General features: G+C 28.9%; 6 protein-coding genes across 8 annotated transcripts; 4 read left to right on the forward strand and 2 right to left on the reverse strand.

Moving 5' to 3' along the window:
• Positions 1-56: 56 nt before the first annotated feature.
• LOC118074678 (uncharacterized) lies at positions 57-1,800 on the forward strand. The gene is made up of 4 exons (XM_035096097.1): positions 57-112; positions 185-246; positions 979-1,164; positions 1,294-1,800. The coding sequence occupies exons 2-4, from the start codon at positions 192-194 to the stop codon at positions 1,509-1,511; spliced, it is 459 nt and encodes a 152-aa protein (XP_034951988.1). The 5' UTR covers positions 57-112; positions 185-191; the 3' UTR covers positions 1,512-1,800.
• A 4,141-nt stretch (positions 1,801-5,941) lies between these two features.
• On the forward strand, positions 5,942-7,255 carry LOC118074715 (uncharacterized). The gene has a single exon (XM_035096153.1). The coding sequence runs from the start codon at positions 6,153-6,155 to the stop codon at positions 7,113-7,115; it is 963 nt and encodes a 320-aa protein (XP_034952044.1). The 5' UTR covers positions 5,942-6,152; the 3' UTR covers positions 7,116-7,255.
• Positions 7,256-7,784: 529 nt separating this feature from the next.
• Positions 7,785-10,975, reverse strand: LOC118074786 (transferrin-like). The gene is made up of 8 exons (XM_035096252.1): positions 10,730-10,975; positions 10,435-10,668; positions 10,037-10,318; positions 9,796-9,956; positions 9,589-9,728; positions 9,123-9,518; positions 8,460-9,045; positions 7,785-8,361 (listed from the first exon to the last, which is right to left on the reverse strand). The coding sequence occupies exons 1-8, from the start codon at positions 10,794-10,796 to the stop codon at positions 8,047-8,049; spliced, it is 2,181 nt and encodes a 726-aa protein (XP_034952143.1). The 5' UTR covers positions 10,797-10,975; the 3' UTR covers positions 7,785-8,046.
• A 559-nt stretch (positions 10,976-11,534) lies between these two features.
• On the forward strand, positions 11,535-14,246 carry LOC118074827 (modular serine protease-like). Its single transcript, XM_035096314.1, has 7 exons — positions 11,535-11,719; positions 11,799-11,986; positions 12,060-12,393; positions 12,478-12,806; positions 12,880-13,131; positions 13,209-13,942; positions 14,008-14,246. The coding sequence occupies exons 1-7, from the start codon at positions 11,535-11,537 to the stop codon at positions 14,107-14,109; spliced, it is 2,124 nt and encodes a 707-aa protein (XP_034952205.1). The 3' UTR covers positions 14,110-14,246.
• Positions 14,247-14,841: 595 nt separating this feature from the next.
• On the reverse strand, positions 14,842-20,040 carry LOC118074834 (serine/arginine repetitive matrix protein 2-like). Of its 3 annotated transcripts, none has more exons than XM_035096322.1 (11): positions 19,626-19,653; positions 18,748-18,866; positions 18,559-18,677; positions 18,361-18,487; positions 17,374-18,271; positions 16,687-17,290; positions 16,116-16,565; positions 15,901-16,014; positions 15,530-15,712; positions 15,299-15,444; positions 14,842-15,237 (listed from the first exon to the last, which is right to left on the reverse strand). In XM_035096322.1, the coding sequence occupies exons 2-11, from the start codon at positions 18,814-18,816 to the stop codon at positions 15,116-15,118; spliced, it is 2,832 nt and encodes a 943-aa protein (XP_034952213.1). In that variant the 5' UTR covers positions 18,817-18,866; positions 19,626-19,653; the 3' UTR covers positions 14,842-15,115. The 3 variants fall into 3 exon arrangements, with proteins under 3 accessions (XP_034952213.1, XP_034952212.1, XP_034952214.1); XM_035096321.1 differs by lacking the exon at positions 19,626-19,653 and adding an exon at positions 19,792-20,040 and having other exon boundaries at positions 14,849-15,237; XM_035096323.1 differs by lacking the exons at positions 15,901-16,014; positions 19,626-19,653 and adding an exon at positions 19,792-20,036 and having other exon boundaries at positions 14,850-15,237.
• Positions 20,041-20,485: 445 nt separating this feature from the next.
• On the forward strand, positions 20,486-22,009 carry Prx2 (Peroxiredoxin 2). The gene is made up of 4 exons (XM_035096107.1): positions 20,486-20,619; positions 21,028-21,183; positions 21,247-21,555; positions 21,624-22,009. Exons 2-4 carry the CDS (start codon positions 21,050-21,052, stop codon positions 21,766-21,768), a joined length of 588 nt encoding a protein of 195 aa, XP_034951998.1. The 5' UTR covers positions 20,486-20,619; positions 21,028-21,049; the 3' UTR covers positions 21,769-22,009.
• The last annotated feature ends 19 nt before the right edge of the window (positions 22,010-22,028 follow it).

A 22,028-nucleotide genomic window follows, 5' to 3' on the forward strand; every position in this document is an offset into this window, starting at 1 on the left:
ATGATACGGCCCTGATGAAGAAATTCTCTAAAAGACCACAAGTGGGGAGAAGTATAGAGACGACGCCCAATGAATGACGTCAGGTGTTCGTGGAGTTGTAAAGCCACAACAAGTAATAATATCTGTTATTGTTATATTTTCATTATTTTTACCTAAACAAATACGTTTATTTATTATTTTTAAGTGCCACCATGATCTCTCACAGATTTTTAATTATCTTAATTGCTATTGTATGCTTTTTAAAGGGTAAGTTGTTATTTATTTGATAATAACACTTTAACCTCAGTGACTCAGTTTTATTCAACTAGACATTTTTAATTTTTTTGAAGTGAATTAACATAAATTTTTTAAATTTATATTCATGAGTGTTATTCAAGTAATGTTAGTGTTTAAAAGTTTACATAAAACAATGTTAAAATTATTAAATAAGATGTTATACAAAATTACTGTACCAGTAAATTTGAGGTTGGCTATTGTTATGAAAGATTGATTGTTGATAGTTTTGTTTTCATTGATACTCCGTGAAATAAATGTTTATTAAGTAAAGAATTAATTCATTAATTAAATCAACTATGATTACATTACTAGGGGAAAGATACTATAAAAGAAATATATAAAAAAGACGTTTCTAGATTAAAGATGTTTTATATAATATATTGCAATGCCCTTTTATGATGCTTTTTATATCATAAAATTATTTTACTGATGAAGATTTTAATATCAAATAATTCAATTAAATATTGACACAGAATTTTTAAGAAAACATATCATATTTACTTGATGAATATTTACTGTTATATTATAATACTCATTCAATGAGTTATTTTTTAATACATTACTCTCAAATCAAAATATTCTATTTGAATATATTAGCATGTAACAAGTAAAACACAAACAATTTTTTTATTTTTTAACATTAAAAATGTTGATGTTAATAAATCGAAAAAAATATATTTACAAAATTAAATAAATTTATAGGATCTAAAGCTATCCAATGCTATCAGTGCAGTACGGACACAGATCCAAAAGGTGAAGATCTTTGTGGTGCTTACAATGGCTTTGATAAAGAACGACACATTGCAATTGATTGCACTAATGGAGACTCGAAAATGCCTGGGTCATTTTGTGTGAAAGAGGTACAACAAAGTGCACGTGGATTTATTTGTAAGCATTAAAGAAAAAATTTTTCACAATATTTACTAATCTGTATATAAAGACTATATCAACAAACACATAAATTTTAATGTCATATATCTACATTCCAATAATTACTAATGAATTTATTTTTATCAGGGGATGGAAGATGGAGACAAGTGATCCGAAGATGCGCATCAGTAGCGGATACAGGGGTAACTGGAGTTTGCAACTGGGGTGTTAATGAGAATGGAGTCTTCTGGCAACGATGCTACTGTTCACAAGACCAATGCAATGGTGCTACGACATTGTCATCGTCTCTAGCAATAACCATTTTCATATCGATCGTTATTGTTTCGAGATATTTGCTAACATAGACAAAGGAATCTCAAAGAATTCCATTATTAGAACAAAAAATATCTATTGTGAGATTTGATATTTATAATTACAAGATATCAAAATGAAATTTTTTACTGTGTTCAAAGAACTTTTTTATTAATTATAAAAAAAATTCCAATATATAAAAAAAATGTTGGAAATATATTTACAAATTAAATTGTTATAATAAGTACTCTGAATTACCAATGGATTTCAGTTATAAATCTGAAATTTTATTAATTCATGTCTTGTAACTAACGATTCCGTCCATTAAAGTTCAAAGATTAGAATTTAAAGTATTTTACACAATGATTGACTATTAAATCGATTATTCTTTTATAATTATTTAACGATTAAGCAGTTGTCTTAATAAATTAGGATGTATTGTTCTAATAAACGTACAGATATTTAGTTAATTAAAATATCGTAAATTTACATTTAATAATTAAAATTTAAGTCATTGTTTGCGACTGAAAATTTTTGGATTTTGACAATTCAATGACATTTATATATAATTTATTTTCACGATGCTTTTTATGACTATAACTGTACTTGATTTTATAAATAAAATATATTTGTATAGAAAAGTTTGTATTTTTGAAACCAATCTCACAATATTTATTCTATTTTAATCACAAGACTAAAAAGATATTCTGTGACTCAAAAAGATAATTTTTTTTAGGTTTAATCAGTTTTTGGCACCAAGTTAGAAGCTATATTCTTAATGAAAATTCTTCAGACATTCTTATAAAGTTATTTCTTCCGAAATGAAATCTGATATATAATAATATATATGTTTAATAATATCCCTAGTGTCCTTGAGACCAAACCAAAACGAGGCTGAATCTCCCTCTTGATCTTACAGACACCACGACGTAGATCATGTTAATGCCGGAAATTCAGCGGTCGTGAGTTAATTACATCATGTGAGACTATTAATGCTGAAGCAGAGGAGCAAAGCATCGTGTATACAATGCCTGGACTATTTAGGCCTTTCCCCATACATTATCGTCCTTGGCGCATGCTTACTGACTTCCTAGTTAACTTGAGACGTTATAATTAAGACTTGGCTATTTCTCTACACAACTGACTATTCGCTACTTTAGCTTTTGATTTAATACCTTGGTATTACTTAGCAATACGACTTGATACTCCTATACCTAAGCGGTTGGATTAATTAAACGTTGCATTTTGTGTAAACTGAACCTTCAGTTAGATAACACAAGTTAATGCTGGAAATCTTCAAGCTTTCTACTAAAATACGACCCACTCAAATATCCTTATGTTGTCTCTATTAAAATGTCTTAAAATCAGTGACATCATTTTCATTAAGAAGCTTGAAAAATGGTCTTGACAGACTTATAGTATTTCTATCAAAATCCTACAAATTTGTAAAGGGAAACTTATGATAAATGAAAATGATTAATGTCTAGTTGAGAATTCAGTTTTATTTTTCTAGTTGTTTTTATAATTTCTAATAAATCTATGATGAATAAATGTAACTAAATTGAATAATACTTTAAGAAATTAACTTCAAACTTGCATGACATCGCAGTATATTTTTAATAATTTTATTCAACGTAGTGATGCTAAGAAACTGAAATATTGATTTAAGAATTGAACTAGAGAAATAGAAAATGAAACACTGGGTTAGATTCTGTACTGCATTAATGAATAATTTTCTTATAATAGTGAAATATATCTAGTTATAAATAATTGAGAATAAGAACAGAGTCTGAACCTAGGTAATATATTTAATAAGATTAAAGTATCCTGCTGTGACATTGAAAATAAGCTGCTGAAAGGAAAAGATATTAAATGTCAAAATTGATCAAGAAAGAGTCGACGAAACTACCCAAGGGGTTCATGGAATTCATTCCAGCGTTAATGTGGTCGAATAGCTTTTCGGAGGTTGGATATATAAAGTAGAACTAGGATGAACTCGAAAGAGGTTCCAGTTAGGATAAACTATTGGATAGTAGCTCTTGGCACGACCCACTGCACTTAATTTGGTGGATAAGAGAATACTCTTATCTTATATCCATACTTATTATTACGATGAGACAAGATTAATTAGTTTCTTTTACAAGTTCAGAACGAGTATTTGATAATAAATACTTCTCCTAAGCTATTTGAAAATCCTATTAATGCAACATTTAAGTTTTTCGTTACATCAAATAATAGAAGTTAAGTTGAATTCATCGAATTACTTTCTGGCGTGAAAACTCAAGAAAAGCCAGGAAAGACGCAATACAAACCTAATTTTAAGAATACCCTGCAGGCTACCATAAATATTCACAACTCAAAAAAAGGAAATGTCTTTCGGATTCAGAATTAAATTACAACTTTCATTCTTTTTAATTATCAAATGCCATTATTACGTCAAGTTATTAATCCCTTACTATGAATAATAAAAATGATGGAATTTGGCATAAATTTTTAATAAAATTCCCTTTTAGCTTTTTTTATTACTTTTACAATATTTAAATAGGAATGAATATTTCTTAAAATTTTTTAATTTTACTATCTGATATTTTATGTTTTTAATGGGTTTTTTACTCAACCAAGAAAATTTGATAACTTGCCTCTATCAATACATTTTATATTATAAATTCTATTTATTTTCCTTTAAATGAATAAATTTAACAAAATTCAAAGAACAACTTAAATTAATAATTAATGAAAGAATTTATTATTAAATCAATTCAATTTTTCAAAAACATAATTTTCCATATAATTAAAAATAAAATTAATCTAATATTAAAATAGCCAAAAAAGAAAAATTGTGATAAAATTGAGGGGAAAAAATGATGATAACTTAATAAATAAACAAAGTAAAAGGCCTATAAAAATCTAAAGTGAACGAGAAAAATGTGAAGTAGTGAAAAATTATATGATATTTTGGCAGGAAAAAATGAGATAAAATGTATATGAGTTATCCAAAAAAGGTAAGACATTATTTAAAAGATTATGCAAGAAAAAAAAAGAAGAAGAATATTTAAGAGTTGATAATGTTGAATAATCGACGAGGGTAAAAGAAAAAAAGGTGATGATGCTAAAGAGAATATTACGAGACAGACAAGGGATTGTGCTTTAAGATTTTAAAAGTAGAGTCGCTAAAGAAGCACTTTAGCATCTTTGTTTCAAGAACCCTCTTCAATCCGTATTTATACTACAGATCTTAAAAAGTAGATTAAATTGAGAATCGATATTTTAAGATCTAAGAGAAGTGTTGCATCATATTTGGATTCTATAAACCACTTTCTTATATACTTTCTTTCCAGCTAAATTAGATTTAACATTTTATAGAACATTTAAACATTGGACATTAGATGTGATTTTCAATTGAATTAACTTAAAAGAAATTTTTTGATAAATAAATAAAAATCGGTAAAAAATAACTAATTGATTTATATTTTGATGTGAGTTACAGAAAATGATTAAAAACTTTATTCATTATCAACGTCGCGAGCAGTAATTCATAAATGATAAATGTATTTCGATAAGTGAAAAAAACTTCTTTAAATAAAAGAGCGATTTCCTAGGGAAATGTAAAATATTTCTTAACACGTAAAAAGAATAATAATGAAAAAAAAGATAAAAAGTAAAACAAAACATTTTTTCTTACTTTTATTTCTTTCTTACAAATAGAAAGAAAAATATTTGACCGAAATAGCAGAGCTCTATGGCTTTCTTTCCTTTCAACAAGGTTTCGCTTTAAATCTACCCTTCTTAGTGCTTACGACAGTAATTTATGTGATTGAGGGTTGCCCGTTGTATGAGGATTCTCACATAAGATCTCTTGGGGTTCCTACACTTTTTGCCATCAGTAAGAATGGAATCTCCAATGTCGTTTTCACTACAAATAATTTAAAACCAATCTCAATGCCAAACGGAATAAGTTTGTAATCCAAATACTCCTTTTGGTTTGCGTGAATGCTTATTCGCAATTCGTTTGATTAAAAAACCACAGATATTCTGGTGAAGAAGTGTCTTGCAATATTCACACTGAATTAATAAATCATTAAATTTCTCACAAAGTCTCAAGTTTTGCAGTTTTAATCATTTTGATGTTTAAAAATTAAATCTTATGCAGATCATTAATTTTATTTATCAAGACATGTCGAATACACGGTTCACTATCAATAAATGAAACTTGTTATATTTTACAATTTATCGAGGAATATGACAATACTAAAAATGTCTTATTTAAAATATTATTTCATCACCAAAGAACGAAATTGGACAAATTAAAATTTTTCATTATAAATCTGAGTTACCAATTTTTATTAAAACAATCTATAATATCAAATGCAAATAACTATACTTACTTGAACTTATCAAGATCATTATTGTACACAATTATTCAATATGACACAACATAATAATTTTTTTTTCATTTACACTTTAATTAGAATCGCATTCAATTTTATCACTAAAAATTGCAAATTGTTTCAATTTGTTTGAATAAAATTTATTTCAAGTTTTTCTTAGCTCAGCCGATTAACAACTCACACATAAAATTTAAAAAATTCGAAATTGGAGCAAGTGTGAGTAGATAAAAAATACCAAAACAAGAAACGAAAACGGAAGATATATTGTTTGTGTAATTGCTAACTTTTGAAACTGCAAACTCGAATATGAGTTCAGCAAAAAGAATAAAAAAATCATTCAATGAAAACATCGTAAAAGACTCATGGATCCCCGAGTTTCGACCTCTTGAAGATTCATGTGTTCCTGTGATCGTGGACATAGAAACTACTGGACTTGGTAATAGAGCTAGAATAATTCAAGTTGCAGCGAAATGTGGTATGAAAAATTTTGAAGTTCACATTTTACCAAAAGCTAATATAACTGCCCAGACTTCGAAAGTAACTGGGTTTACTTCTAGCGATGGAGCTCTATTTTATCGTGGTCAAAAAGTAGAAACTTTTCCCTCTAATGTTGCTGCTCGTCGATTTCTTGACTTTTTACATGAGTTAAATTCGCAAATTCTGTTAGTAGGCCATAATATCATCCGTTTTGATGCTCCTATAATATGCCAATGGCTTAATAAACATGGCTTATTGAAAGAATTATGCTCTCTGATTTTCGGAATGACAGATACGCTACCTTTATTGCGTCGAGATAACATTGGAAAACAAGAAGAGCTAGCAGCAAAATATTTAATAGGACCAGAATGGGACGATATACGTGAGAAAGCTCATAATGCGACCACCGATTGTATTCTTCTTCAAGGATTGTTGGAACATTTTCAAATAAATAATAATATTTTAAAAAAGAAATCCTTATCCACTAAAGATTTCTTTCAACAACGATATATGGCAAAAAAACAAAGAAAAAATATGTCACTCGTATCAGAATTAAAACCAATTGTATCGCGTATTATGATGCGAAGAATGGCACGACATGGATTAACAATTGATAAGTTGAAAATAGAATTTTTACAGCATGGGAGAGAAAAAATTGAAGCATGCTTAAAGGCCAGAGTTAATAGGAAACCTACAGTCACTGCAAATAAACGAGTAATACAAAAGATTATTGAATTCATTCAAAAATTGATTGATTCTGAAAAAGAAACATGCAGTAAAGTTGAAAAATAAAAACTTCACGGCGTTTATACAACACTAAATGGCACATAACGTATATTGAAGATAATAAGATCAGCCGTTACACGGAGAATATGCTCTTTGTATATTATAGCATTAAATGTTTAATAAACACGAAATTCGTTTACCCATTATTTATAAAGTACAGCAAAACTTGTCAGAAAAATTGAATTATAGAAATTATGTATTACTTTCTGATAGATTCGAATTTAATTTTATACAGACTTCTTTGATAAATTTTTATGAAAAAATAGAATTTTTTTAAAAATGGTCTAGCATAATTTTATGAAAAACTCAATTCAATTTTTATTTTAAAAAGTTTAGTCATGAAAAATAAAGATTTAAAACATGGAAAAATAAAGGAAGAGATATTTTAATTTTTTAATTATGCAACTTTGAAATTATCATTAACCGCTAACTGCCAGGTAATCGGTAAATTAGTTAATAAAATAAATAATAATGAACAAAAAATGTGGATAATTTTCCATCACCCGATAGAAAAGAAAATTGATTCAAATGTGATGATGTCGGCAGGCAATCATTCATGACGTCGAGTGATATGTACAATGCATGATTCTAAGATTTGAAGAGGGAAAAATATTTGAATTGTATTTTACGTAAAGTATTGAGGTAATAGAGAATAATATAAGAATTGCTTAAATGTAATCTAATTTTTTTAATCTCTTTATTCAAACATTTTTTTCTAGTCCAAGAAAGCCTTACACTTGATCCACCAGAATCTTAGAGCCTTGAACCTTGATACATTTTAGCAGTAATAACTTTCGATTTATATTAATCAAAAACTTATTGTCATAAATACTAACTAATTTAACCAGTATAAAAGAAATAAACCCTTAATGTTGTTAACATTATAATTTATGTATGTATATTTTTTAATATTCGATAATTATAAAAATTTCTGCACTTAGCAAAGGCATAATACAATCAAAGTTGATAAAATAAGGAACAGGTAAGAAAAAATTCTTACGCTTGCACTTCGACAAGAATCCACTAATTTAAATAAATCTTTATACGCCATAATACTTTTAATTTCGGAATCTTTACTTTCTAATCCTACTGTAGAGTCTTTAAATAATAAATCATCGTATGGTAAAAATGAATCATAAATTCTTATAACTCGACGCGAGTACGCACGATAACCAAGCCAATCCTCTAATTTTAAAAGGGCAAATGTCATGTCCATAGAATCAACTTTTGAATTATTTGTACGACCAATTACCTAAAATAATAAATATATAAATGAATTGATGAAAATATTTTTAAAAGAGCTTTCAACTACATATTAGCTATTTATTTAACTTGTTTTATTCTATTTACCTCACTATCAATAGTCACTGATAAAGCACAATTCTCATCAACATTAAATCCAGTATATTCAGCAAAGCTTTCATTTTTACATAATACTCTGAATTCACTAGGTTCAATCTTCTTAACACGAACTTGAGGAATTATATTTTTTAATTCAATAAATGCAATATCTCCAGGTCCTTTTAGACATTCTAATGCTCCTTTATCACCATAATACATATTTACATTAGCATCAGCAGAGCAAGTCGAGTTAGGTTTTTCAAGAGGACAAGCTGAACATAATATAGATACAGCATCAAAGTCTGATTTCACTTCAGAACGGCTTGTATCATTAATTCCAGGTGTGCAAGCTCCAGATAATAATTTAGCAACAGCTTTTGGGTAGTCACATGTATCACCAATTAATTTTTTATTCCTTACAATATTGATAAACGAAAGCCAAGCGATTCCACCATAATCTGGGAAACAAATAGTTTTGTCTTTTAGATCAGAGAAATTATCTATTAATTTAGACCTTTCACGAATTACAGCTATTACTGCACTATTTTTGTCTTTCTCTGTTTCAACGTATAGAACTGTAGATAAATTGTAAAGTCTGAAATAATGAATAAATAATTTAATGAAATAAAAAATAACTATATAATGAGAATAAACCAACTCAGCTAAATTTACCTTCTAGCTAAATAACCATAATTAGAATCAATTGCCATTATATCAGATTGATTTTTAGAAATATATTGAAGACATTCAAAAGTAGAATTGGTTATTTCACAAGTAAATTTAGGTTCTATTCCTAATAACTCGGCTTCTTTCATAACCCAATTACACTTGTTCATTTCAGCTTTATTTATCGTACACCATCGGATTGATTTGCCACAAGATTTTTCTGACAATTCAACCTCTCGGCCAGTTATGAGATATGAACGGAGACTTGGTGGCTCAGAGAAATAATTAATCAATCCATCTTCTTGAATTACTCTACTAAGTGCTACTTTCCATGATTCAGACTTAGTCAAAGGATCTACGATCCATTCTTTTAGGCTTGAAATAATTTCTGTAGCATCGTCCCTATTAATGAATTATGTGCTAATGTGAATTTTTTTAATAAGCTTATCAATAAAAAACAAATAATAATTACTTTCTTGTTAAAATCACACTCCATGGTTGCTGAATCCATGAACATGGATTTGTTTTTGTTAAAGGTTGAAGAGAACCATTAGGACAAAGAAACTGGTAACCTGGATTATTTATTAGAGGCATTGGATTACTTTGATTTAGCTGAAATAATAGAACAATAATAAAATATTTATAAAATATGGTTCGAAGCTTTTTAAATTTTTATTACATTGAAGTATTGCTGAACGTAATGATATGCAACGTATGCAACATTTCCTCTTCCAGACGTTAAACATTCCAAAGCTCCCATATGCCCATGATGTATATTATTTTCATATTTACACTCAGATTTATTATCACAGAGTTCGCAAAGTTCAGGATAATTTTTTTCTAAATTTGGGGGAAAAAATATTTAATTAATATTTAAAAAATAATTAATCCAATAAAGATGCAGTAAAAATAAAATTTACTTAATTCATCGTCTTGTGATGCATCAGGAACCCAAATTCCAGGCCTACAAGCTTTTCCAAAGAAATTTTTAAGATTTCTTGCTTCATTTTCACTTGCTGTATACTCTTTTTGACACTCATTATTGTACACTTTTTTTTCAAAAAATTTCAAGATATAATCATTCCATATCTGGGATTCACTGAAGCCTGGATGACATAATCCTTGATTTTTTAATCCGGCGAGACCTTCATTGCCATTGAAAGTCATAGGCACAACAGCAACAGTGTGAAACTCAAAATCATCTTTCAATTAAACAATTTAAATCAATTGATAAATAATAACAATAGTTTTTATCATACCACCATAAATGATTTCTTATCAAGTCATTGTTAGTTATTTATAAATGGAGAGTACTTACCTTTAAGCTTTTCGCGATTCCTAAGCTGTGCTAGAGGCGTTAGAGTATTTGGATAAAACTGATAAGCTAATAAGAGTTCTTCAGCATTAAAAATGCCGATATCTACTTTGTTCTCATTTAATTTAATAGCACAGTCGGCGCTGTCAGTTACTCGAATACAAGACACTTGACTGTCACCTCGAGATAGACTGAAGCAAGTGGTTTCACTTATTGATTCTGGTGCACATAGCCGATCTAAAATATTATTAATAATGAATTATATTTCTATTAATAGATGATATTTAAAAATACTTACACATATGTTGAGCATCCGTTACAGTCATAAAAAAAAGTAATATAAAATTCTTGATAATGATATTCATTGTCAAAAAACTCTATAAGTTAAAAGAAATTTAGTTATTCTAGAGGTAAGAAATGGTTCTTGCTTCACGCTCGTACGGAAACTAGGTGTGACTCTTCAACCGCTTAACTCTTCAAATCTGATAATGGAATGATAACAACTACTTTTTCACTTTTACTTCAAATATTCACGTATATAATCAGTTGTAATGCTTATTTTGGTCGACTCATTGCGAATAAAAATGAATCATCGATTCCGATTCATCGTTGCAAATTGCATTTATTTAGATTTATTTTTTTTTAAATATCAATTTGTAAAACTATTTTTTATAAATCATAGCAATCAGATTATAATACATATTGATTTAGCTCTGAATTTAGAATTCAGTTTTATAATGAAAACTATCAGAATTTGAAAGAATCAAGTTAAATTATTTGCCAAATTATTGTAAATTAATTCATTCTGCGTTATCCAGATCTACGTCACATTTAATAATAAGAAAATTTGTCATCAGTTTCCGGAAAGAATAAGATATTTCTATAGATAGTGTTAAGTATTTCATGCCTTTTGATTTTTCAAAATGAAATGTTTTCAATTTTCTACGCTTTTAATTGCTCTTCGCAAATCATCAACTATTGTTATTTTTTAAAAATTGCTATTATTTTTAATCCACCATGAAAAAAAGAATATCATTTTGTTATTCAAAATATGTATATAATAGTTATCTTCTTTATAATAAATTATTAGAACATCTTCAACAATGTCTAAACTAGTAAATTTATTTTTTATCTTAGAATTTTTTTATATATCTCCAATAATTTCTGTTGAGATTCCGTCATTTATTTGCATTGATGGATTTAAAATTAATCTAAGTAAAGTATGCGATGGAGTAACTGATTGTCCTGATTCGTCTGATGAAGTTAAAAAATTATGCCATCATATAGTGTAAGTTTTGATTATTTTCAACAACTAATTAATTTTATAGAATATTTATCAGCAGTTCCGTATTGATGATATGTTAAAGGTGTCCTTCATCTTCATATCGATGTACTTATGGAGCTTGTGTATCAAAATCTTTAAGATGCGATGGCTTTCAAAACTGTCTTGATAATAGTGACGAAATGCATTGCAATGTTCTTAATTATTGCACTGATAGAGAGTATCAGTGTTTTGATTCACTTGAATGCATATCGATTTCGAAAATATGTAATGGTTAGTACATTTTCTTATTTTTATGTCAATTAAAACTATGATTAATTTTTAACGATTATTTTTTTTATAAAAGGATATCCAGATTGTATTGATCAAAGCGATGAAAGTCCAGTTTTATGCAAAGATTTTCCATGTCCTGAGCATACATATCAGTGTACATATGGTGGTTGTATCCATCAAGAAACAGTATGCGATGGTGTGAACGATTGTCTCGATGGTAGTGATGAAATGCCAATAATGTGTGCTACAACAAACTGTAAAGATAATTGTTCCATATATCAATGTAATGATTATGAATTTAGTTGTACAAATAAAAAACAATGCATTCCTTTATCAAGACTTTGTGATGGCACTCATCAATGTCGAGATGCATCTGATGAAACTCTAGCTACATGCAAGGATCTAGTGTAAGTAAAAAATTTTTTTTAAAAAAAAAAAAAAAAAAAAAAAAAAACAAAATATTTAATTATTTCAAAATATTTTCAAATCAGGTGTCCTGAAGGCTATTTTCAATGTGATTATGGTGGTTGTATTCATGGTTCACTAAAGTGCAATTTTGAAGCAAATTGTCATGATTGGAGTGATGAAAATGAAACTATGTGCGGCGTAAACCTTGCAGAAGGTGCTTGTCGCCTTCCACCAGCTAGACCAGGCACTCACTATACTGTTTCTCACTGTTCTGATTGTCGTCCAGGACAAATAGTCCCGGAATTGAGTCGTCTAGACTATTTTTGTGACGTTAAAGAATCTTTAGAAGGTCCTGCACAGGTTTTTTGTCAAAATAATCAATGGTTTCCTTATATACCATTTTGTTATTCAGGTAAAATATAATAGATTGATTTGTTGTCATAATTGATTCATTATATAATTTTAAATATTATTGGGAATAAAAGAATCTCTAGAAATGACTTGTCCACCATTGAATGCCCCTGCTGCAAAGAAGCGATGTGAAGCTTCATGGGGTCCACGACAAGGATGGATACCTTGTAATGAATCTTTGCCAGTAGGAACTCATGTAACATTAGAATGTCCAGAATTTTACGAAAAAACAACTGGTGCAACTCATACAACTTGTCTTCATGATGGTACTTGGAGTCAAATGCCTTTACATTGCAAGCCTATTTGTGGAACTCGTGGAACTTCAGGTTTGGTCCTCTGTTTTAAATCATATATTGGCAAAAGAAGCCTGCTTATTATTCTAAATGCAGTTTCTAAATTACAGCTGCGGTATTAATAATAGAAGGTTGGGAAGTATCTCAAGAATATAATTTACCTTGGCATGGCACACTTTTTTCCCATGAAAATGGAGAATGGAAATTTTTTTGTGGCTGTACGTTGATTGGAGAACGTGTAGTGGTTACAGCTGGCCATTGTGTTTGGAAAACAGATCCTGAAACAATAAAAGTTATTTTCAATGGGTTCTCTAGTAACTTTACTATCAATGAATTTGATGAAAATGCACAAATTCGCCAAGTTTCAAGTATAAAACTACAACAAGCATATCAAGATCATGAAGGAAATTATGGTTCAGATATTGCTATTTTAATTCTCACAGAACCTGTCATTTTAACTGCTAATATCAAACCAATATGTTTAAATTGGTCTCCAGAATCTGATATATCTTTAAGAATTTTAGATATAGGTTTGGTAGCTGGTATGGGAATTACAGAAAATGATACATTTAGCGAAAAGTTGAGAGAAGTTGCAGTAAAAATTATTTCTAATGAAGAATGTCAAACATCTCAAAAAAGAGATTTCAAGAAATATTTAACTTACACCACATTTTGTGCTGGCTGGAGAAATGGATCTGCTGTGTGTAATGGGGATAGCGGTGGTGGATTAGCTTTACCAAGACCTAACTCTTCGATATGGGATCTCTATGGTATTGTTTCCATCAGTCCACGACGATTACAGAATAGTTTTTGTGATCCTAAGTATTACACAGTCTTTACAAAAGTAATTATCAAAACAATTGATCATTTTTAAAAATCCTATGTACTTTATGATTCATTATTTTTCAGGTATCAATTTATAGTACTTGGATTGATAATATTTTAAAAAATATTCCAATAATAGGACCACCATTCTTAGATCAACTTCCTAATAGTGACATTATTATATAAAAAGGTTTCATTATAAAACAGAGGTTTAAAGGTTTACATATTATATTAGAGAAAGTTAATGTTAAGTAAAATGAAATACAAATTTTGTTTATGTTTTATCTTATTTTATTTGAAAACTCAAATAGTGAAATCGAATAATAGAATCGAAACGATTCACTTTACAATTAAACATGGTAAAAATTGTTGATAAATGTTTCATTGCTGTAATTTATGGAAAATATAAAGGTTATTCGTAATTTAGACAATTTAATACAATACAAATACTTATTTAAAAAATGTTATCAAATTTTAATCATTTATTGATATATAATAATAATAAAGTAATATAAAATCAAAAAATTATAACACAAGTCAAAAAGATTTCATAAAAAATTGTTTCATCAAAAAATTAAAGCTATTCTTAGCTTCAATACTAGAACATTCATCATTTTTTATTCAAATTAAAAAAAAAAATTTGTTACGTTTTATTACAATTAGTAAGTAATCAAATGTTTTTATTCCATAATCATAAGCGTCAAACTTGAACAGTATTTATTAGAACATCATTATTAATTAAAAGAAATATCTATGATAATTGTATTAAAATATGAGTAAATATTAATAATTATATGATGAAAAAATAGTGACTTTATTTCTATAAACAGAATGTATATTTCGGTATGATAAAATAATTAAATATTTATTTCATCATAACTAATGATTTGTGAAGAATCAGTATTACGATTGAAAATCGAAAAGATAACGAAAATCATGTTATCTTTTATGAATGATACTTTTTTCGCTTAGGAATAATACTTTAATGAGAATTTGATGAATATTTTGAATTAAATGTCATTAATATAGCCAGCTATTTTAAATAAAATTTAGTTATTCAACTACCATAAAAGTATGATCATGACATTCATCAATGTACATACTAATTCATATTTCTCTGAATAGTCTATGTTTAATTTGTTATATTTAAATTATTTTGAAATAAATTTAAAACTAATGAATAATACGAATGTCAAACCTTTCTGTTCCGTAGTTTTGCTTTAGCTTCCTTCAATAAAAGATCGAAGGAATTACTTTCTTGGCTCAAATTCAGTCCACCTCGATTAATTTCAAAAGAACTATTGGCAGCACCATCTAAGGCATGAATTTTTGTTATAAAATTTTTTTTCATAAATCTTCTTCTATTTAAACATACCTAGATCAGCATATTTTACTTTGCAAAACGCACGTCGTCCCCCGAAACATAAATCATATCTTGGTAATGAAGGATCATCATTCCCATGTTCTATAGCTTCATATGCATCTGTTCTATATGCAAATGTTACAAAACCGTAATTGTCGCTGAAAACAATTAATATAAAAAATTAAAAATATGCAATTTATTCAAATACATAAATTATTAACTATTAGTGATTAATTAATTTACCCATGTTCACGAAAGTGTAAACTTATATCCAATACAGGACCAAAAGTCTCAAATCTTCTCTTTAGATCATTTTTCGTGATCCTTTCATCTAAACCACCAACATAGATAACTCGGCGCTCTTCTACTCGTTTCTTTTTTTCTTGACTATACCATGAATTGTAGGGACGCCTATAACTTGAAGATCTATAAAAAAATTTATTAAATAAAATATTTTTTATAAACATCTTTCCATAATTTAAATTATGTACAAGCAATAAAATCTTTCATTTGATAAGATGATGAAGAATAAGTATGAAATTCTATATATTCAGATAATTATAATGAATTATCATGGACATAGACAAAGCTAAAGCATCGATTTATCGTTTTACCTTGGTGAACGATCATTGTAATAATTATCCTGAGAATAACTTCGACTATATTGAAAATAACATCTCCTCGGAGTATGTCTCTTCCAATATTTGTCTGATTTATTATTCGAAGACCTACAATGATGTGAATTTACCTATTATTTGTTCTTCAATTTTTCAATTTTTTAACGTTTCGACTGTAAGATAAATAAGAAAAAAATTTTTTAAAGAAATACCTGGAACAACTAGAGGATCTTGAAGACTGCGAGTCTGATGATCTCGATCTTGATCGAGAACGATAAGTAGATCTTGAGCGAGATCGTGATGACCAACTGCTGTTAGAACTCACAGAACTTTTGCGATGGCTTATTCTTCTTCTTCGAACATTACGTCGATGCGATAAACTACGACTACGACTTCTACTACTGCTTCTTGATCCACTTCGACTTCTGCTGTAGCTTGAACTTCGGGATTTACTCTTACTTCTACTAGCTTTCCTGCGACTTCTGCTGTAACTTCTGCCTCTTCTTCGGCGTTCAAATCTATTTCTTCTTCCTCTACTACTGCTTCGGCTTTGACTTCTTCTTCGACTTCGACTTCTAGATCTCGACCTAGATCTACTCGAGTGAGATAACGACCGACGTCGACGATAATTTGTTACTTCTTTTTTGTTCAATTGATTTCCTCTGGAAACAAGGAAGCTCAATAACAATTTCTGTGTCTGTAAACATTCTTTACATACGTTTACAAAAAATAGTTCAAGTTTGAGTTTTTTTTAAACTTTTACTGTTGACGATTAATACATACCTAGTAATTATTTCGGGTTCTTCTTGAATATTTATTTTTGCGGGATTGCTAAAAACAGTTTCATATGTTTGAATACCAACTTCGGCAGTAGAAGGTTTAGTTCGATTTTTTTGGGCTTCTACTTCACATTTAGGCTTTAACACTGAAACTATTTCCCTTTCTGACCAGACAGGATTTTCAGGATCATCTTTAATAGGTTCTGTAGTTGTGGATACATGGTGAATATACACCAAAGTCATAGGTTGGATTGGCGAAGAATTTCTACTATTATCACGTGATTGTTTGCATCTACTTCTGTATTCAGCTAAATTTAATTTTTTTCGGGGAGGTTTTTTCTCACTTTCACATACATGCATTGAAGTATCCTGAACTATGATGTTTTGTATCTCATCATTAGCACTATTTTTTGTAGTTATAATACTCTCATTGTGATTGAGATTATTAGATAACGGTATTGAAGAAATAGGAGGTTTTTTTAATACTGAAATCATTGGCTTTCCAACATGTGGACTTCCATCAACAGATTTCGTTTTCGTTAAAACTCCATTTTTCAATTGAAGAATACTTGTTGCAAGAGCTGAGCGTACTTTTGCTTCTTTATCTCCTAAAAAAAATTTCATTTTCAGTATAATAAAATATAATTACTGTAATAAAATAATAATTAATAATTTCGGTAGATTACAGTACCTGTTTTAGTAAGAATTAGGGAAGTTGGATCTTTCATAGACTGAGATGATTCGCCAGCAGATATAAATGCTGGATCTTCACTAGCATCACTAACTTCTCCTGATTCTAATCCACTATCTTTCTTAGAATTATTGTCTCCCCAGCTGTTGCTACGCTTCATCACATCTTTTCTTAAAGACGGTTTCCCTTGATCATTTTTTTTTACAATATGTCGTTTTACTTCATATTTTCCAAGTATTTTACCACGATTATTACTATTAGAAATATGAATATTAGAATTAACACTGCTACAGTAGTCATGATCGAGCTGCACAGAGTTATCGATTCTAGCATTAGAACTTGAAGCAGTTGTTACTATTTTTAATAATTTATTTCGAGAAAGGGTCATTGCAGCATCCTGTATTCGTGTGCCATTTTTTCGATTGTTAGTTTTTGTTTTTGATAAGGCAGGAATAACCGAAATCGTTTTCTTACGTCCTGAAGCTCTTATCCGATCAATAACTTCTTTAGGGAGAGCATCACGAATATTTTTATGAAAGTTTGAAGTAGTATTTTCTTCTTTACATTTATCAATTTTTTGCAATGGCTGCTTCATTTCAACGTTCATTGAAGATTTTAAATAAGCTTCAGAAGCTTCAAACTGCTCTAGCAAACTCTTCACATCACCAGCTTCTAATACTGGTTCATGTTCTGAAACTGTTTCAACATCAATACAATCATCTTTTTCATTTTTCATTTCGATATTTGTCATTGTATTATCAGTTTTTTGAGCAATTTGCAAAGAAGATGAAGAAGGTATTTCTTGAAAAATGCCACCATTTGAATGGATGTTTAATTTTTCTGTTGAACTATGTATATTGAGAGCTACCATATTGATATCTTCTTCTGTATCTGAAGCCTACACGAAGCCAATAACACAGAAAAAAAATGAACAAGTTTTTTAAAGTTATTTATAGATACAATGTACTTATTGATTTCAATGATTACCTGCAGGTAACCGATATGTTCCTGCCAATCTGTAAGAACTTTGACAAAATCCTCTTTAATACTTTCAATTTTCGGTATAGCGGAGGCAACTCCTGATACTGGAAGTATCGCCATGTCTCCATTAAGTCTAAAATTAAAATAATATCTTAAAATATATCAATATTTAACTGAAGATACTGGATAAATGTTTTTAATTACTCTTGTTCAGTTTCCCATAATTCATCAGGTGTATTAGAGGTGCTTGATTGAGACTCGATGTAATCAAGATCATTACTTATACTTGTGGATATACGAGGTGTAACATCTAATAAATCATACTAAAACAAACATAAGGTTCTAGTAATTTCTGAAAATATTTTTTTAAAACATTAGTAATCAGTTATTCACCTGATTAAGAGGAAGTGAAAAATCTGAAAAATTTTCCTCATCATGAAAATTGAGGAATCCTGTTTCCATGTCAAGAATTAAAATCGATTTTAAAAAACGATTCTTTCAATGACAAAAACCTGAAATGAAATTTTTTTTATAACTGCAATAAGAAAAATTATTTATATAATTTAAAGTTTGAGGAAAATTGAACAAATTTTAATTAATCAAGATTAATAAATATTTCATTTCGGAGTAGTTAAATAATTATTTGAAATTTAAACGCTGTACTTTTTTTATTTCATTTATTAATTATTACAGTTGCTTTAAACAGATTGTAATATTAATAATTTGTTGACAAACATTAAATTAGTTAATAATTAATTAAAATAATTATACAATAAAACAGTATAAAACAGCAGCATGAGTTTGAAAAATCCCAAGAATGTCCGGTTTATAAATATTTCAAGAACGCACGTGGCAACAATGACATGACACTCAAAGTGAACGCATATGTGCTACGATAATTTACATTGAAACAGCGATTTTTTCTATCGGATTGTTGAGGTTAACTGACGGAAGCGATGTTTAAAATAGATAAATTGATTATCATACGATTTAGTTTGATAAAAAAAAAATAAAAAATTTAGTATTAATAATATTAGATAACTAAAGCAATGTTTATATAGAATATTTGATAGCCACAGACACATAATTGTGTTGCAATAAGTCTAAAGAAATTTCATTCGCACACGCAGGCAAGTGACGCCACACCTCCTGCGTCAGGTCAATCACCGAAATTCAACGACTCTGAATAAATTATTGAACGATAAGAATAATATATTTTATGAAAAATAATACAAACTAAAATTATTTATTCACACTATGAGCGGTATTACTTTTTTCGGAATACAACGTGTAACCCGCGTGTTAGATGATACTTTACTTCTAGCAACCGCTAGTAACTTAATAATATTAAGGTTAAAATCATAGAAATTTTATTTTTAGTAAAAAAGAGCAGTCAATTAATTGGAAATTCATCAACATGTGATAATAAATACTTACAGTTTAATGTATTTATATTGTATACAATTGATTTGTAAATATTGAACACTAAACTAATAAGTCACCACTCACTTCTGTCACATGTGATCACCACACGTTCATCTACCCCGGTTTGGTCAGAAAAAAGAGAACCATACACGCATGCGTCTCTATTTTCTAGTTTAGTCCAAGAAATAAACACTAGTTGTCGCTCATCACAATAATGAAGTTGGCAACAATTAGTCTCGATGAAAAAGTAGTTGATCAACAAAACTTTTGTTTCAAAATAAAATCGCACTAAGTTTATGAGTTAATTTAGTAAAAGCATATCAAATTATGAATTTGAGAATTCTGGAAAAAATACTACTCAAAACAAAGTATCAATAAAACTAAAAGGTAAGATATTTAATCAAAATGTCACTCGTAAAATGAGAAAGTAAAGTATTATAACTTTTATATTTTATAATAAGTTTGAATTTCCCCGCACTTGTTTCAATGTCGATACATCGAACTTTATATATCGATGATTTCACCACATTGCCTAAGTTTCTTCAGATCAACGACGATTAACGGTTTTCATCATTCAGTCTATATATAGTCGGACTGAGAAGAGAGTTCCTCAGATGCTCTTCATGTGTTCTTGTACGCTTGCGCAGTAGTAAAAAACATGGTAGAAGGGGTAGAAAATCAGTGGTGGGGAGGCCGAAAGCATTGAAGCAACTGAGGAACTCTTTTCTCAGTTCGACTATACTGCGCACATAGTGTATACACGCATTGTTACTGGCTTATAATTGTCGGCATTTTTTTTGAAAATTCTAGAATCTCAAGTTGTTTCTTTATACTTTAAAGGTAAGTATCATTTTTTATAAGAATAGAAACAAAATTTTATTAAGAGATTGTTGCCATTTATTGTATTGATTAGTAAAATTCGTTCCTTTCATTAGCGGCTTCAGTCTAGTCGAGTCATCTTTTAGGTTACGCAATGAATGCAATTATAAGAAAAAAATTAACATTGCAATAAATAAATATCTATCACTAATTACTCATTATCTGTTATTACCCATGAAATGTATATTGATTAGGCTATGAATATAAGAATATAATTGCATGATTTACACATAAAATTTTGATTAATTATTTGAATTGTGTTGTATGCGTAATTGTCTTTATTTCAGTATAACAAACTGTGTAAAATTATTATATTTTGATCATATACAATTTATAATCATTTACAAGTGTAAAATATTTAACTTATAGAGAAGTACATTCCATTCAAAAAATGCCTGTACCAGCACTTCAAAAACCTGCTCCGGTTTTCAAAGGCACTGCTGTCATCAACGGACAGTTCAAGGATATTTCACTTACTGATTATAAAGGAAAATACGTGATCTTATTTTTCTATCCTCTAGATTTGTAAGTTACAATGTCAAGTATATTTATAAGCATATTATAATTGTGGATTATTTTTTTTTCCAGTACTTTCGTTTGCCCAACTGAAATTATTGCATTTTCTGATCGCGCTGAAGAGTTCCGTTCTATTAATTGTGAATTGATTGCGGCATCATGTGATTCACACTTCAGTCATCTAGCCTGGGCAAATACTCCACGCAAACAAGGAGGCTTAGGAGATATGAACATTCCTTTGTTGGCTGACAAAAGTTGTAAAATCGCTCGCGACTACGGAGTCCTTGATGAAGAGACTGGTATTCCATTCCGTGGTCTCTTTATTATTGATGATAAACAAAACCTTCGTCAAATTACCATTAATGATCTACCAGTTGGACGGTAAATGACTCAAATTCTAATTATTTTTTTAATTACTGAGTGACTAAACTTTTTTTTTTGTTTTTTAGATCTGTGGATGAAGCCTTGCGTTTAGTTCAGGCGTTCCAATTCACTGATAAACATGGTGAGGTCTGTCCAGCAGGCTGGAAACCCGGAAAGAAAACCATGAAACCAGATCCTGTTCAATCTAAAGAGTATTTCGCCAGTTCTTAAATCAACCGGATAATTAAATTATCGGGACTTTTTTTATTCTTTTTTATCCAATAGAATGTATTTCCATTTTTTGTTTAACTTGAATCGTACTTAGATATGGCTTTAAAAACTCATGAAAAATTCAAACTATTTTTTAAACTACTATACAGCTTTCTAGATTTTTGAAACGACCATGAAAATGTATGAGTCTTTTTATTGAGAACTAGTAAGAAGAATAAAGAATAAAAAAACTTGAAGAATATTCATTCGTTTAGTGATTT

The sequence above is a fragment of the Chelonus insularis genome, unplaced genomic scaffold (genome assembly GCF_013357705.1).
Source record: "Chelonus insularis isolate UGA/USDA-ARS -01 unplaced genomic scaffold, ASM1335770v1 contig_139_pilon, whole genome shotgun sequence".
Lineage (NCBI taxonomy): Eukaryota > Metazoa > Arthropoda > Insecta > Hymenoptera > Braconidae > Chelonus > Chelonus insularis.

What these genes read in the sequence shown, in the direction of transcription:
- LOC118074678 (XM_035096097.1), top strand. Translation starts at nt 192, where the DNA reads ATGATCTCTCACAGATTTTTAATTATCTTAATTGCTATTGTATGCTTT. An exon ending in TATTGTATGCTTTTTAAAGG is followed by an intron (nt 247 to 978) that starts GTAAGTTGTTAT and finishes ATAAATTTATAG; the next exon opens with GATCTAAAGCTATCCAATGC. An exon ending in AAGTGCACGTGGATTTATTT is followed by an intron (nt 1,165 to 1,293) that starts GTAAGCATTAAA and finishes TATTTTTATCAG; the next exon opens with GGGATGGAAGATGGAGACAA.
- LOC118074715 (XM_035096153.1), top strand. Translation starts at nt 6,153, where the DNA reads ATGAGTTCAGCAAAAAGAATAAAAAAATCATTCAATGAAAACATCGTA.
- LOC118074786 (XM_035096252.1), bottom strand. Translation starts at nt 10,796, where the DNA reads ATGAATATCATTATCAAGAATTTTATATTACTTTTTTTTATGACTGTA. An exon ending in ACGTTCAGCAATACTTCAAT is followed by an intron (nt 9,729 to 9,795) that starts GTAATAAAAATT and finishes CTATTATTTCAG; the next exon opens with CTAAATCAAAGTAATCCAAT. An exon ending in CAGTGACTATTGATAGTGAG is followed by an intron (nt 8,362 to 8,459) that starts GTAAATAGAATA and finishes TTATTATTTTAG; the next exon opens with GTAATTGGTCGTACAAATAA.
- LOC118074827 (XM_035096314.1), top strand. Translation starts at nt 11,535, where the DNA reads ATGTCTAAACTAGTAAATTTATTTTTTATCTTAGAATTTTTTTATATA. An exon ending in TGGAACTCGTGGAACTTCAG is followed by an intron (nt 13,132 to 13,208) that starts GTTTGGTCCTCT and finishes TCTAAATTACAG; the next exon opens with CTGCGGTATTAATAATAGAA. An exon ending in ATTACACAGTCTTTACAAAA is followed by an intron (nt 13,943 to 14,007) that starts GTAATTATCAAA and finishes ATTATTTTTCAG; the next exon opens with GTATCAATTTATAGTACTTG.
- LOC118074834 (XM_035096322.1), bottom strand. Translation starts at nt 18,816, where the DNA reads ATGGAAACAGGATTCCTCAATTTTCATGATGAGGAAAATTTTTCAGAT. An exon ending in TTATGGGAAACTGAACAAGA is followed by an intron (nt 18,488 to 18,558) that starts GTAATTAAAAAC and finishes TTTTAATTTTAG; the next exon opens with ACTTAATGGAGACATGGCGA. An exon ending in AACATATCGGTTACCTGCAG is followed by an intron (nt 18,272 to 18,360) that starts GTAATCATTGAA and finishes GGCTTCGTGTAG; the next exon opens with GCTTCAGATACAGAAGAAGA.
- Prx2 (XM_035096107.1), top strand. Translation starts at nt 21,050, where the DNA reads ATGCCTGTACCAGCACTTCAAAAACCTGCTCCGGTTTTCAAAGGCACT. An exon ending in TTTTTCTATCCTCTAGATTT is followed by an intron (nt 21,184 to 21,246) that starts GTAAGTTACAAT and finishes TTTTTTTTCCAG; the next exon opens with TACTTTCGTTTGCCCAACTG. An exon ending in AATGATCTACCAGTTGGACG is followed by an intron (nt 21,556 to 21,623) that starts GTAAATGACTCA and finishes TTTGTTTTTTAG; the next exon opens with ATCTGTGGATGAAGCCTTGC.